The following is a 16,725-nucleotide window of genomic DNA, read 5'->3' as shown; positions in this document are numbered from 1 at the left end:
TTAGACTTGGCTTTCTTCTTTTTTTTAATAGCATGCTCTTTGGGAGATTTTTTTTTCCCGATACAGGGTTTCTCTATGTAGCCTTAGCTGCCCTAGAGTCATTTTGTAGACCAGGCTGGCCTGGAACTTACAGAGATCCGCCTGCCTCTGCCTCTTTCGGGCTGGGAGCTGGGATTAAAGGGATTAAAGGCGTGTGCCACCATATTTGTAATTAAGAGTTTATTGCCTTGAAGTTTGTGGATTAGTTAAATAAATCTGAAGAAAGTAAAACTGAATAAAAATTTGGAGCAAAAGTGATAAAATTAGGCAGGCCAGAGAAACATTTTTGTGATTTGGTATTTGACCTGATTTGTATGGTCCATTTTCATTTTCCTTAGATGTCAGAGGATCTAGCAAAACAGTTGGCTAGCTACAAAGCTCAACTCCAGCAAGTAGAAGCTGCTCTATCTGGAAACGGAGAAAATGAAGATCTGCTGAAACTAAAGAAAGATTTGCAGGTAAGAATAGGTGGACAGTTGTAGTTGATGATGTCTGGAAAGAATATTTGTCTTTAAGTCCGATCTTGTTCAGAGTCCATTGGCATTCAGAGCGTCTGTGAGGAAGGTGCTCCTGCTTGACTGTACACGTGCACCTGTGTATAGGCACTGAGACTTCTCAAGTTGCTTCCTGTATTTGGTGTACATCAGCATGAATGAAAAAATACAATTTCATGAGCAGAAACCTTGGAACTGGTTAAGTTTTTAGTTTTAAAGACGTGAGAAGAAAACCTAGTTCAAAAAGTAGTGCTATTAAAAGAGGAGTGTATAACCTGATTAAGATCCTTTTTAGTGACATGAGATTATTTAAAGATGAAATGTGGGCTTATTTTACGAAGTTAATGAGCTATTCCTTTTATTAAAACTACGTTGTGAACATGTGTTAAGAGGTAACATTCTGTCTGTATGGATGTGATATAGGCATTTGAACTTAAGACTATGCTTTGTAGGTGTTGAGCCTTGTTGAAAATGAATTAGTGTCAAAAGGAGATTTAGCCTTTCATTCTAGGATTTAGGAAGAATGAAACACTGGAATTTCAGGACAAACTTAAACATCTGTTGTTACTCAGAACACCAGGTTAATAAAACTACTTGTTGGCTCTGTTTCTTAACAATTAGACTTTATAAAAGCCTATAAAAGTGGTGGTGCACGCCTTTAATCCCAGTACTTGGGAGGCCGAGGCAGGTGTATCTCTGAGTTGGAGGCCAGCCTGGTCTACAAAGGGAGTCCAGGACAGCCAAGGCAAACACAGAGACCCTGTCTTGAAAAACAGACAAAAAACCAAAAACAAAACAATTAGACTTTATTATACAATCCTATACAAGAAGGAAGAAGGGTTAAAGGGAAACAAGAGTAAACCTTCCGGTATCTGTTTCACGGGACAGATCCCCAGGTGTCTCTGGCCTGTAAGCTGGTCTCTGCCCAAATCCACGGGCGATCCTGCTCCAAAAGATGCAGCCTTCTCTCTCCTCCACCTGCGTCTCTCTCGGGTGTGCAATGGCCGATCTGGGTCAGGATCCCTGTCCCCATTGATTAGAACCGGAGTCCCCCAGTTTATTTCCTGAATTTCAGATCCAGGGTGGCTCCATTCAGTCCGTCCCTGGTGTTTCCAAGGACAAAGCCCGCCAAGACTGCTTTCACCTGGGACAAAGTTTACAATCTTTCCCACAAATACTAAATGTAATTAATACTGTATATGGAAATTTTGATCTTTAGAATGTTCTTCTTGGCCAGGCATGGCGGTGGCACATGCCTTTAATCCCAGCAGTCTGGTGAGAGGCAGCGGCAGACTAATCTCTGAGTTTGAGGACAGCCTGGTCTTCAAAGAGAGTTCCAAGACAGCCAGAGCTATACAGAGAAACCCTGTCTCATAAAACAACAAAGAATGTTCTTAAATTCTGAGCCTGATCTTAGAAGTTTTCAGATCATGTTTTGATGATCTCTGCTTATTCTGTGTTCCATCTAAACAGTCATTCTTTTTATCTCAAAACAACAACAAAAACCCAAAACGAAATCTCCCCCACACAATTTCCAGTGTAATTTACTTGGAAGGGCTTAATAAATTTGGAATTCTGAAAGAGCTTACCTGTAGTTTAAAATGAGTTGTTTTTTTCAAACTCAGATTTTATACTTAAAGTTGTTTTAAAAAAGATTTATTTATTATGTATACCATGTTCTGCCTGCATGTGTGCCTACTACACTCCAGAAGAGGGCATCAGATCACATTATAGATGGTTATGAGCCACCATGTGGTAGCTGGGAATTGAACTCAGGACCTCTGGAAGAGCAGTCTGTGCTCTTAAACCCAAGTATGTGTTATTTTTAAAAACAAAAATATGTAGGGTAGTTTTACTTTGAATAAGACTCTCCTTTAGTGGCCAGAAGGCAGGCCTATGAAGTGCACGTGCCATTCAGTAAGAAGTGTTGAGGAAACAATTCCTCCGCTCCCAGGTCTTGTGTAAACAGTAACCCAGTGTTTGTTTCCTGTCTGCTCATTTGGTGCAGTGAAGGTTAGATGACAGAAACAAACTCAACCCCACCCATCTGTCTTAAAGGGCAGCAGGAGGGGAGTGTGATGTAGAGATGTTAGAGCAGGAGGTGGGAGTCTAGTTTCAAATATTATTACCAGGTCTTTTTACCGTTCTAAGGTAAACTATCTTGGAGTATGGGGTCAGCTATCTTGATATAAATCTATAATGGAAAAGTATGATAGGGAGAAACCCTGTAGTAAACATAGTGTTTACCTAAAAGGTTTCAGTTAATAATGATTTGGAGGCTGGTAATATAGCTGCTTAGAGAATACATAAGGCTCTACAGTTCCATTCCCTGCACTGGGGGAAAAAATCAACAAAACACAAGCAAATCAGGCATAGGCAGGCAGATTTCTTATGTGTTTGAGGCCAACCTGGTTAACATAGAGAATTCCAGGCTAGCCAGGGTGACAATGAGGCTTTGTCTCAAAAAAGGCAAAGGAGTAATGACTTTGAAGTCATTTGTTTACGAAAGTGTCTTTAATATAGCCTTTAGAACAACCTGGTGGAATTTGCTTCTGTGATGGTGAATACGTCCTGTGCCTGCCGTTTAATGCCATAGCCACGTGTAGCCACTAGCCACGTGCAGCCACTAGCCACGTGTAGCCACTGGCTAAATGAGTGAGATATAACTTGGGTAACTGAGAAGCTATTTATTTGTTTGTTTTTTATTTATTTTAAATAACTACAGTTGATCAAACACCGGATGGTACAGATTACAAGCTTAAGTAGTGAAAGTATTGGCCCATCTTCATCAATATTTTTCTCTTATTATTTAAAAGAAGCTTGATTTTGGTTACTAGGTATGATTTGGACTGAAAACTATTGGAAAGTGGAAATCATCTCTTAGGATTAGGTAAAATTATGAGAACTATTTGGATATGTGCTCCCAACCAAGTATTGATATGTGCTCAGTGTGTTTGCATTGAGACTAGAGAGTAGCTTCTGTTTCTAGGTGGCTCTCTCCTCTACCCACTTGCTGCTGTGGGGAACCTAAAAGCCACTATTATTTAAATTCTGTCTGATTAGATTATTAAGCTTGTAGCTTCTCCATTTTCTTTTTTTGGGGGCCATCAAAATGGCTTCTAATTTCTTATGTTTATTTTTCCAGCAAGGTTTCCATGTTTCTGTCTTTCCTATAGAATATTAAATCCAGGCTACAGATTAATCTTTTGAAGTCCTTGAACTGCTTTTTCATTTTTTACTTAGAAAGTAGGTATAGTAAAATCAGGCTAGTTAGTTCATTATTTCCCTGGGCAGTCTATAGTAATCACAAAATAGTCAATTTATTAGGCTGTGTTGCTGAATAAACTGGTTCTAAAGGAGGCAGGGGTCAAGTCACTTGTCTCATATATTACAGTGGCTCTCTGCATCCCCGAAACGCCTTCCTTCAGTAAGCAGAGTGCTTGGGTGCACCCCCTTTGACCTGCTGATATGTAGATCACAACACCTGATGCTTCCTGGAATTGCCGGTTACTGTAACTGCTGCCCATCTGTCAATGAAGGAGCAGTTTCAGAACTCAGACTTGGGGGAGGAAAAGTAATTAATGGTATGTACCTTCAAGAACCCCCTCATACATAAAAGGTTTTTCTAATACTTTGGTCCGTCTACACATGTGAAGACAAAAATTGAAAAGGTTCTTCATAAATTACTGGGAGGGACATGTAAAATGACAGTTACAGGACAGTAGGAATAAATGCTCTGGATTCTGTTTTTATAAGAAGGGCCTTCTTGGCACAGAGCTTTAAAAATTAAGCACAGCTTTTCATTTAATATAGTTTCTTATAAATGTGATGGAAATGTTCTGTCATATAAGAAAAGGTTTTAAACAGAGACTTCTTACAGAGCTAGAACTCATGTTTGTGCTTTAAATACGTGATCCCTGGAAGGAGAGACAAATATTTAATGATAGAGACAGTAGGCTCTGAGTTAGGCCTATTTTTTGGCTTATATCCCTGGCCATGAATGTGGTTCAGAGAACAAAATTGGGTAATTTATTCTTATTGGAAACACTCCTGCTTTGTTTACATAGAATTGTTTAGAAACATGTTTGAGGGCTATTGGTGTAACAGTAGTAGAGAACTTGCTGGTTCAGTCTTCAGTGTTGGAGAGCTAATGAACTCATGCATCACCTCCACGACTTAGAAAAGGAGAGGAAAAAAAGATGTCTACTTGGCAATCCTTAAAGATTTTTTAAAAATTAAAATTTCAACTCACCTACTTTGTTTTGTTTAACTCACAAAACTGACCCTACCTTAGAGGTGATTTTTATTAAATTTTCAACCCAAATCTAGCACCCCCCCCCCACCCCCCAGTTTTTTGAGACAGGGTTTCTCTGTGTAACAACAGCTTTGGCTGTCCTGGATCTTGCTCTATAGTCCAGGCTGGCCTCAAACTCACAGAGATCCACCTGCCTTTGCTTCTTGAGTGCTGGGATTAAAGGTGTGTGCTGCCACCACCTGGTTTTGTTTTGTTTTAATTCACAAAACGGATCCTTCTCCAGGTACCTTTAAAAAAATACTAGTTTTTCAAAAGTAGCCAGTAAGATGTACAGTCTTTAGGAGAGGTAATATTTAACTTTCCTTGGCTACTGACCCAAAACAACTATTACTAAACTTCAGAGGGTGCCTGAGGAGTCTTAATAGTTTACTTTCACTGTATTTGTCCCCAAACATAGAATGTGATTTTTAAATGCAGCATTGAAGGAAACCAGTAGACAAGTTCTTTGAAAATCAGACAATAATATACATCTTCATTAGAACATAGCAGATAGTTAAGAACCTGTTTATAGTTTTTAACTATTCCTAACATACCACTGAGTCAAACTAATAAATAGAAGCCTGAATTAAAAATGTCTACCACACACAGAGGCACTGCCTGCCTGTGTGTTAATTTTTTCCTTTTTAAAGCGAAGCTGTGCCATGGTGCTTGATAAGTGGGTGTAGGTTATTTTAAATCTAATTAGATGATTAGCAGTAAAATGGGGTGAAAAATTACTGGTTTATGCTTTACAGTATTTTAGTAGAAATGTGTATAAGAATTTTGTGTTTGTGCTAATCAGACTTTTCCAGTGTTTGGGGGAACTTATAGAGGAGGTGTATTGGACACACAGTTGATATTTCTGCCAAATAATGCCTTATAAAGCTGTGGGTGCAGGAAATACACACTGCAGTCGTAAAAGTTACCTTGAATCAAATTCAGTCCCTATTATCTGTGGAGAAATGTTAAATCACAAAGGCACTTAAAAGTCAGACATGACTGAAATGTGTGTGTGTAATGCTGTTCCTCAGTGTCTATATGGGCATGGGAACAATATTCTCAGTAGCACTAGGAGCTGCATATGCAACATACATAGCTGCTCTGTGATAAAGAATTGCCACTAAAAGCCAAAAGAAAGTAGTTGACAGTATTAAATTCCAAGTGTTACGGGTTTTGTTTTCTATTTTAGGAAGTTATAGAATTGACCAAGGACCTTCTGTCAACTCAACCTTCAGAAACTCTTGCAAGTTCGGACAGTTTTGCTTCTACTCAGCCTACTCATTCATGGAAAGTAGGGGACAAGTGTATGGCGATCTGGAGTGAAGATGGACAGTAAGTGTAGAAAAACAACCCTTAAGTATAACATGAATTAATAATATACGATGGTAAGATGTTTTTATTCAGTTTGGACTACCGCATTTTAATCACCTGTGTAGGTAATGTGATATATAAAACTAGTGTAATTCTTGCGTGGTTGCCATTAACACAACTTAATATTGGACTTAGTTTAAGTTTTGGGGAGAAGCATGATTTGGATCCTAAAGGAAAGGAAGGCGAATGGGTGTTTTCTAAAATGATCTGAATTGTTTTTTCCTCAAATTAAAAAGTATAAATGGCTGGTAATCTCATTGCACTCAAGTGCATACATTGAAAGTAATCATTTAAAGAATTAGCTTTTCTCAAAGAGATTTCGTACAGTGAGTAGATGTGTAAGAGATACTTCTGGTAATTATTATTTAGGACTTTTTAATATCAGGTACCTAACTTTAAACTTTTTGTACAATTTTTGCCAAAAGGGCCATTTGATTGCAGAAGCTGATTTTAGAGACATGATAATTGAATCACTGCAGTATAAGTCTTGTAGGCTGAGTACTAAATCTTTACTCACCTGCTTACAGCCATGATATCTTTACAGGTGTTATGAAGCGGAGATTGAGGAGATAGATGAAGAAAATGGCACCGCTGCAATCACCTTTGCTGGTTATGGCAATGCCGAAGTGACTCCATTGTTGAACCTCAAGCCTGTCGAAGAAGGAAGGAAGGCAAAAGAGGACAGTGGTAACAAGCCAATGTCGAAGTGAGTGGCCTTATTTCCTGAGTCAGGCGGACGTTGACTGTATGGCCATGCTTCTCACTCTTCCCTGGGTCTTTTGAGTACTCAGGTTGCCCCAAGAGTCTGCTTAAAGTGACTGACTTTACCTTTTGCATGTTAGAGTTTCTCCCTTTGGGGACTTGAAGTAATGTGCAAAGATAGCCATGTAGGCTCCATTGGAGTGTGGTTCTACTATTTAACGTTGTCCTGAAGTTTGCAGCAGCAGATTAGTGTGTGTGCACCTGGGTACAGTGGAGACTGTCCTGAGTATATACTAGAACATCCACTGAAGAGGACAGTGTACTAAGAGCACCTACTGTTATTTTTGTCAGTCAGGTTCTAAGGCTAAACTACAATGGGCACATTCTTGAGCCTTATCTATATTCAGAAAAGAACATATAGGGAAGTGTTTAGGACTAGGGATGTAGCCTGGGTATGGAGCCTAAATTCCTAGTACCACTAAAGGTGCAGGTGGTAAAGGGCTGGGGGGGGGGGGCATAAACAGTCAAGTGTAGAAGTGTAGAAACGGAAGGGACATAGCAGTTGTTTTTTAGTTTTTGGTTTGGTTTGGCTTAATTTTTTTTCAGACAGGGTTTTTCTGTGTTGTTGTGGCTGTCCTGGACTCGATTGGTAGACCAGGCTGTCCTTGAACTCAGAGTTGCACCTCCCTCTGCCTGGGATTACCACACCTGGTTGCATGGCAGTGGTTTTAAGGGGACAAAAAAGAGGCATCATAGTGACCAGTAGTTTCCAGACCAGACATCTAAATTAATGATCAAAATAAAAGTTAGCAAAGTAAACAACAGAAGCACTGTGACATTGGTTACATTACATACTTTGTCTGACCTTTCTCTCTAATTGATGTTGAACAAATCTAACATCTGCCTCATCTCTAAAGTAAAGTGTATAATAGTTCTTAGCCTGTTCCTGATTTTTTTTTTTTTTAAGTGGGAGCTACAAAAGTAACAAAAATTTGGGACCAGAGGTAGATAAGACAAATTATAGAAGACAAGGTTCTGAGTCCATGTGCTTCTGTGTACAATGCAGACTGCTGAGTCCTGTGTTTCATGTTCTTGTGTGTGTATGTGAGGGGTGTGTGTGTAACTGAAAATGTGTTTATGATTTTGTAAACTTGCAAAACTTAAGTTGGCTACATAAATGCCCTTGAACTTAGAAAAATATCACTTGTTAAAATAACATTTAAACATCCTGATGAAGAAAAGCAGATTGTAAAACATGTTTAGTTTCTTGTTTCACTCTTGTCTTCTGTATGAAAAAACAAAACACTTAGCTTCAGATTGGTTATTTGGTGGAGGGGGGTCAGGATTTGTTCTTAAAAACCTTTCATCTTTTCAGTTGCTGTTAGCAAGCAGACTATTAGTTGCTTAGGCTCTGGTTCTCCTTGGAGCCCAGGTTGTTGCTGTCTGTCATTACTGAGAATATTGGCTGTGCCGTTCTGCCAGTCTTGGTTGCTGTCTTCCTCCGATTTTGTTGAGTTTTATCTGCATTAAATTACTTCATACAGTTTTCCCAAGTGTTGCATACATTGCACTTGTTAATTGTATTTTTAGAAATTGATAAAGGCTTAGCTTTTTTTTAAAGACTGGGTTTCATGTAGCGTAGGCTAGAGGCACAATTTAAATTCCTGATCCACCTCCTCTATCTTAGAAGTACTAGGATTATATGTTTATACCATCACATTTATTGAATATTAATATTCCTAAAGTACAACAAGCAAAAGCTGTATTAAAAAACAAACAAACAAAAAACAAACAAGTCTTGGGCTGGAGCGATGGCTCAGAGGTTAACGGCACTGACTTCTCCTCGAAAGGTCCTGAGTTCAGTTCCCAGCTACCACATGGTGACTCAAGGATCTATAATGTGATCTGGTGCCCTCTTCTGGCTTGCAGGTGTGCATGCAGGCAGATCACGGCACACATAATAAACAAATAAGTCTTTGCTGAAAGAGCTGATGTACATTGTAGTAGAGCTAAGTATATGTACACACAAGTTTTTGTTGTCATTTTCCGGGCAGAGTCCATGGTCTTGGCATGCTTAGCAAGTGTTCTACCATTGAGCTCTATCTACTTTCATTTACAGAAGAACATGTCTTAGGAGTACTCAGTGAGTGGCATTGTTTATTTTACATTTATTTACTGTTGGGTTCACATATGCACTACAGTATAAGTGGAGGTCAGAGGACAACTTGAAGGAGGTGAGCCTCCTTCCACATGTAGGTCCCAGGGTCAAGCTCAGGTGAGCTAACGAGGTCTGGCTTGGTGGCTGGTTTTAGGTATTGAGCCATCTTTCTTCCACCTAAACATCCTGCCCACCAGAAGAGCGCACCAGATCTTGTTATGGATGGCTGTGAGCCACCATGTGGTTGCTGGGAATTGAACTCAAGAACTCTGGAAGAGCAGCCAGTGCTCTTAACCTCTGAGCCATCTCTCCAGCCCTTGATTTTCTTTTTTTAATTTTTGTTTTTGGATTTTTCGAGACAGGGTTTCTCTGTAACCTTGACTGTCCTGGACTGGATTTGTAGACCAGGCTGGCCTCTAACTCACAGCGATCTGCCTGCCTCTCTGCCTCCCAAGTGCTGGGATTAAAGGTGTCCGCCATCATGCCTGGCTTGTTTTTCTTTCTTTAAGTCATGCTCTGGTGTGTCCCAGACTGGCCTTTAGCTTAGAAGGGGGACTTTGAAAACTCCGACCCTCTTGTTTCCACCTAGGATTACAGGAATGCTATACCATACCTAGATGTTGGCATTGTTTTTTAATGAAAAGTTGTGCTTTCATTAATAAATTAGTATGTAAGTCTTGTTTTTACACTGTTAAAAGGACATCGTCTTTTAAATCTTAATAATTGACATGTCTGGGTTTTCACACAGAAAAGAAATGATTGCTCAGCAGCGTGAATATAAAAAGAAGAAAGCGTTGAAAAAAGCACAGAGAATAAAAGAGCTTGAGCAGGAACGAGAGGACCAGAAGGTGAAATGGCAGCAGTTCAACAACAGGGCTTACTCTAAAAACAAAAAAGGCCAGGTTGGTACATCTTTCATTACTTTGTAGATCTGAAAATGCTTTCATTAAAATAACTTGAAAATGAGAAGTGGAGGTGTAGATTTCCCAAAGGACATGGTTTTAACCAGTTCTTGATTGCCAAGCTTTGTCAGTAGTCATTAACCACTTTTTGCAATAAACCTTTGCATAAGAAATTGTAAGACTGTTTGGTGGTGCCTTTAGCACTCAGAAAACACACTGAGCTTTGCTTTTTAAAAAAATACGTGTTTATTCTGAGTATCCCTTTTAAGTTCCTTGAGTAGAAAATAACTGTAGAATTCAGATACTCAAACTAAGGATGCTCACCCATAGGTTAGCCTCTCATTGCTGTCAAAGGAGCCACTCCACAAGACGTACTGCTGATGAGCACTGCTTCTTCTGGTACTGCGGGGTTCTGTACCACAGCTGCCCTCACCATAAAATTCATTGTAGTCAGTGTTCTGTTCATACCAGAATAGATAGCTCATACTTTAAATAGGATTTGAGACTGAAAACCTAAAAGCTTGCTTGAGACAAGTAAGCTTTCTACTAGTAAGAAGTAATGATATTTTCTACAAAAGCAATGCATTTTGTGAAAATTGGAACTTGATTATATTTTTACATTAATGTTTGAGATTTGCTTTTGGACACTGATCAGAAATTGTTTGGTTTTGTTCTCAGGTCAAGAGGAGTATTTTTGCTTCGCCAGAAAGTGTAACAGGCAAAGTTGGAGTAGGAACTTGTGGAATTGCTGACAAGCCTATGACACAGTATCAAGATACATCTAAATACAACGTCAGGCATTTGATGCCTCAATAGTCAGAGAAACTGTTGGATTTCATCTCTGCAGGGCTTTACATTTACCTTTTTATCCTTATATTTTTCTAAAGGTAAATTATTTGTTAGTAAGGAAGATACATTGTTGTCTTTGTTTGGCTTTGGTAGACTGACACTTGAAGACATTTGATAACTGCTACCATTTTCCTTTTCATTACTTCTTAACCACAATTCTCAGAGTTGTTGAACAAGGCAACTTTTCTAGGTAAAAGCTGCTCAAGCCAGCACTTATGTGACTTACTGAACTGAGGCCCCCACTTATCTCCTGTTGTGTAGACATTTTGTAAGTCCTCAGTTGGACTTTTCAGATGCTCTGCACTTGACTTATTCCAGCAGTCCATTAGAACATCGAGGCACAAGGCCAAACCTGCTAACAAGAACTTCTTCAGTTTTATAACCTGGCCATTGTCCAAACAAGCCGAAATATAGGTTAATTTATAAATGGCAAAGTTTATTTTGAGGTTCTTTTTCCTTGAATTAATTGTTTCCTGGGCCTATTAGGTCACCTCCAGAATTGACTCACCTTGTAGTTTTTGTCATTGAATTTGAATTTTATATTAAAAACCAAACAAACCATGTTTAGGATGTGTTCCCCTTCTCTGGTGTTTATTTGGTGGTGTTTGTTTTTTTTCCTTGATTTTTTTTTTTTTTTTTTTTTTTAAACATGTGGTAGTGGTACCATATTTGGGATGTGTAATGTTTATATGGAAAAACAAAAAGCTGATGTACAGCCCTGTATACAATGTAGATACTATTTTTATAAGAAAACAAAACAAAACCCAAGGCTAAATTAATGAACAAGAGTACTGAATGTTTCATGATTAGATTTTTCCTGTATTTCTTGTGCATTAATCTGACCATAATTTCCCTGTATATTATGTTCATGTAGCTGAGTTTGTAATTTTTATTAACTAGATCAAGTTATCAGCATTTGTTGGTATAAATGAGCACCATAGTTATCCCAGGTTGAGTTTAAGCCAAAAACACAGGAACAAAAGGGTCTTCCTGTTATTGGAAGAAGACAATTTTTAGGGTGTGTTAATTTCAGTTTTTGTATGTTTAACTTTATAATAAATAAAGCGTTTTTAAAATCTCTAGTGTGTTAACACAAGAGCGGAGTCTGCAGCTGCCAGCTTTGCTGTAGTAAGCCTCAGACTCGCACACAGAACTACTGTGGAAGAGAATGCTGAGTCTGATGTTTCATAAATTCTCAAGGATTTCTTCATTGGGTATAAGAAATTGAATCATGAGCTGGTGAGATAGGCCAGTGGTTAAGAGACATCTTCCAGAAATCCTGAGTTCAATGACCATCTATAAAAAAAAGATCTAATGCCTTCTGGCATGCACATATACACGCAGACAGACCATTCATATGTAAATTAACACATTTTTAGAGAATTGATAAAAGATTAATGTGTGTATGAGATTATTTGTTTTTGTTTTGTTTCTTGAGACAGGGTTTCTCCGTAGTCATGGCTGTTCTGGAACTCACTCTGTAGAGCAGGCTGGCCTTCAACTCACAGAGACCTTCCTGCCTCCACCTTCTGAATGCTGCCACCACTGCCAGGCCATATAAGATTATTTGTAAATTAAACTATTTTATAAATTTTTTGGCAAATTGAAATGTTTGTGGCAGTGTGAGGTAAATTCCTCTTTTCTTTTCCTAACCCAGAAGGTTGGGATTTTCTTTGTAAATATGTAGGACAAGGAGAAACACAAGGTACAAGAGGAAAGGGCCGTGTGCTGAGGATAGTGAGCGGTGCTGCTTGCCTAGCACTCATGGTCACACCACTCACTTAGGACCTGCCCCCCCACTACCACAGGTGGAGGGTATTAAAGCTTCAAAATTCCTAAGTGAAAACTTTTTAAAATTCATCTAGGGGGCTGGAGAGATGGCTCAGAGGTTAAGAGGACCTGAGTTCAATTCCCAGCAACCACTGGTGGCTCACAACCATTTATAATGTGATCTGATGCCCTCTTCTGGCATGCAGGAGTACACGCGGACAGAGCACTGTATACATAATAATAAATAAAAATAAAATCTTAACAGAACAGTGCTTAAAAAAATTCATCTTGGTATTTTAACAATAACAGGTTATAAATAGCATAACAGTTGCAAGGAAATTCTTTGATGAGAACAAAACAGTCCCTTGTGTGGCCCCCAGAACAGTTTGTTACAACAGTATGCGGTGCTTATCTTGACAGTTCTCTTGAAACAGACCGTTCTGCCCTTAAGCAGCGGGCCTTTTCTCTGTGTTTGTTTTCTTTAAGGGCTTTGTCTTAGAAAAGGAATAGAAGTGAGCTTATGTATTGTTCTGGAAACAGGTGTGCAATATAAGGTCAGCAGCTTTTGTGTCTGATCTAGACAGGGCCCTTGGGGATATCCTAGCGCTTTGTTGACCTCTTTGGACCTGTCTTTAGTGCTAACGTTGGAAAGATGCTTCGTACTGAGACCAGTTTACAAATGAGAGGGCTTAAGCTTTCTATTCCAAAACTGAATAGGAAATCTAGGTGTGCCGTGTTTTGCTATAAAAACTGAAACTCCTAAGTAGGAATGGTTTTTAAGTATCTTCTCAAAGCTTCATTGTTTTTTGTTTTTGTTTTTGTTTTTTTTTTGAGACAGGGTTTCTCTGTAGCCTTGGCTATCCTGGACTTGCTTTGTAGACCAGGCTGGCCTCGAACTCACAGCAATCTGCCTGCCTCTACCTCCCGAGTGCTGGGATTAAAGGCATGTGCCACCATGCTCAGCCAGTAACAAAAAATTTTAACAGTTAGCAAACTCTGTTCTAATTAACATGTAGCAAGGCTATAGAGCATAGTAGAAGAGCAGTAGACTCTAGAACCAAACTGTTGCCTGTAACCTGACTTAACTAGCTGTATATAATTTCTCATTTTCTTCAAGAATTGAGCTATTATGTACTAAGACACTATAGGGATGTTTGCCACTAACTGGAATGACAGTGAATATCTGGTTTCCTTTACATGATACTGCCACTGAAATGCCGTCAAGTCTATCCTGGCTCTTAATTTTTACTCTAGAACATACTTAATGGAAAAGGAGTGAAGTTCATAATAAAAACTAAAGAATCCTGTCTGGATCTAACATTGCAGGTGATTCTTGTGTGCATCCTTAGCTGTGAACTATGCTGCAGATTAAATATATAATAGCTTTGGTATATAGCAGGAAACTATATATAGTGTTCATTTTATTAGTCTAATTATGAAGATCAGGCATCAAACTAAAAGGCATCAATTTATTCTAACTCAAAATTTAAGTTTTGTTTTTTTTTTTCATAGTGAAGTGTGGGTGTCCATGTCCAGTGTGGTGTAGTTTTAATGTTGAGTGCTCAGTTTATTTCTCTTGAAAATACAAAGGGAGTGGCGCTCATGCCTGTAATCCCAGCATTCTGGGAGGCAGAAGCAGGCAGATCTCTATGAGTTCAAGGCCAGCCTGGTCTACAAAGTGAGTTCAGGACAGCCAAGGCTACACAGAAACCCTGTCTTGAAAAGCCAAAAACAACAAAGGGGAAAACAAAGGGATACCCATTAGGTAACAAAGGACAAATAACTATCACTTGTGTTAATACCTTAGGATTTTATCATTTACAACCAGAATATGTTGTAAATTGGCTAAAAATTTATTCAAAATTTGAGTTGGCCTTTTCCCCCTAACTTGGATAGTAACTGAAATACTCTAAAGGGAAAAGTAGATTCAAACCAGCAAGGTTTTATGTGTTTAAAATCCTTACAGTGGTCCAACAAGTATCTGCCCAATTGTTTTATTTGTGCTATAGAGCAGTCACTATAAATTTATTTTGGCAGATTATACCAAATTTTTACCGCAGTGGGGAAGGAGAGCATGACAGGTGGTTCAATAGTTTTAACAAACAAGAAACCCAGTAACTGAGTTCCCTTTCCTCTCCTTTTTAAAAAGCATGCTCACACTGCCCCCCAGCATATACATGTGTGCATAAGTATAGACAGAAGTGATTCTGAAACTAGATAGATGAGACATTGTAAAAAATTGGTCTAGCCAAAGTGTTCAATAAAGACAAGGGTTCACTTCATCCAGCTACCTTCTCAGCTTAAGTATTTTTGTGGCCCAGTGCTCTCATGAGAATAGAATGTCTGAAGTGGCTGATAATTTGAAATTAACGAACAGGTCTTACTCACTTCCCACAGTAAACATCGGTAGCTAGCTTATGCTATGCACTTTTAAGAGTTAATTTTATTTAAGTCACTGGAATATTTGTTTCCTAAATTTTAAGACCTAGCTAAATGAGTTGTGGTTAAACTCATTAGGAAGGTAGGCATTTAAGAGCTTTCAGTTTGGGACCCAGAGTTGTCATGATCGTTTTGCTGATTCCCCTTCTTGGTTAGGCTAATTTGCTGGTCACCCACCCCACCCACCCTTTCAAGCTTTGTGTTACTTGATGAAGTTAATCAGCCCACGCCACCCCAGACAAGGTTTCTGTGTATCCTGTGTTCCTGGCTACCTGGGAACTCTGAAGACCAAGCTGGACTTGGGACGTGCCTGTCTCTGACTCCCAAGTGCTAGAATTAAAGGTGTGTGTCTCCCCCCCCCCACCCCCCAGCAGCCCAAGGTGCAGTGAATTTCTGAGAAGAATTAAGGCTTGGAGGAAACATTTGTTTCCTGTATCCTGGAAATGTAGACCTCAACGCCAAGATCTGCAGCTAGGGTAGACTTTAATAGATGGTAATTATCCAGTTTTTTTGTTTGTTTGTTTGTTTTTAATAATCACTTAGAAGCAGCAAGGAAGGAGGAAAGAGTATTATACCTTGTTTTTGCCTGGAATTTGGTCTCCAAAAGTAGGTTGGTTTACCGTAACTTAGAAACTCTGATGACACCATCTACTTAGAACCTCTTAGAGTATCTTTAATGTGTTTCTTAGAAACAACTTATGGCCTGTGCTAAATTTTTAAACAATGCTTTCTGGTGCCTGGTGTGAACACCTAAAATACTCCAATTACTGCCTCAGCAGTGTAACTTTTAAGCACTCTATAAACTCCAAAGTGAAATTAATTTTGTTGAGGCAGAGTACCATGTAGCTCAGGCTGGTCTCAAGTTTGCTGTATCTCAGAAAGTGACTGATGATCCTGCCACCCCTCAAGTGCTGGGATCACAGGCCTGTGTCATCCCACCCAGGTTATGGATACTGGGGAGGAAGCCTGGTGATTTGAACATGCCAGGCAAGCATTTTACCCAGTCCAGTTTATAAAAGTGTAGTGCTTTACTTATGCCATTGTTAATAAATTACAGTTAAAAAGGGTAAAACCAAGTAAAATTGGCTGGTAGTAAATATACCTGGAACTGTACAACTACACTGGTGTATTTCTTGGAAGAGCATTTATTTCATAGCGTGTGTAAAAGCATCAGGTTCAAACCCCTAGCATCACAAGACCAAAAAAAAGGGGGGAGGGCAAGAAAAGCAGTTTACTGTTAGAGATGGCAAGAAGACAGTTTTATAGCTGAGCATATCACTAAATATTAACTTAGGCAGTGGTCATCACTGTAGAGTGTCCTCAGCCTTGGGTTAGGTTACAAAAATGAGGCAATCACTAAAATGTGATAAACTTATCTTACATAGCCTTTCTTTCAGGAAGTATTTAAGGTTGAGGTGGACCATCTGAAGTTAATAAAGTTTTATGTATATTCACAATATTTAAGAAATTGGACTTTTCCTGTAAAACAGTCCAAATAACTAAAATTTGAAATTAGAGATGGATTCCTTCATTTGGGGGGGGGGGTGGGTTTAGGTAGTTAGGACTGGAAAGATGGTTCAGTTTTAAAACTTTCCCTTGCAAGCATGGGGACTCAAGTTCAAGCCTCAAACTTTTTTTTTCTTAAGTTAAGGAGTCAATCTTTAATTCTAGTGCTCTGGGAGGCAAAGGCGGGTTGATCTCTTTGAG

At 39.0% G+C, this 16,725-nt stretch overlaps 1 protein-coding gene across 2 annotated transcripts; it reads left to right on the top strand.

Moving 5' to 3' along the window:
* Nucleotides 1-365: 365 nt before the first annotated feature.
* On the top strand, nt 366-11,436 carry Smndc1 (survival motor neuron domain containing 1). Of its 2 annotated transcripts, XM_051146778.1 has the most exons (6): nt 366-497; nt 3,928-4,117; nt 6,017-6,159; nt 6,743-6,904; nt 9,807-9,960; nt 10,639-11,436. In XM_051146778.1, the coding sequence occupies exons 2-6, from the start codon at nt 4,115-4,117 to the stop codon at nt 10,774-10,776; spliced, it is 600 nt and encodes a 199-aa protein (XP_051002735.1). In that variant the 5' UTR covers nt 366-497; nt 3,928-4,114; the 3' UTR covers nt 10,777-11,436. The 2 variants fall into 2 exon arrangements, with proteins under 2 accessions (XP_051002735.1, XP_051002734.1); XM_051146777.1 differs by lacking the exon at nt 3,928-4,117.
* Nucleotides 11,437-16,725: the final 5,289 nt, after the last annotated feature.

This window comes from Acomys russatus, chromosome 5 (assembly GCF_903995435.1).
Source record: "Acomys russatus chromosome 5, mAcoRus1.1, whole genome shotgun sequence".
Lineage (NCBI taxonomy): Eukaryota > Metazoa > Chordata > Mammalia > Rodentia > Muridae > Acomys > Acomys russatus.
Note: the sequence above shows the minus strand (reverse complement) of the source record. Positions and strands in the feature narration are given on the sequence as shown.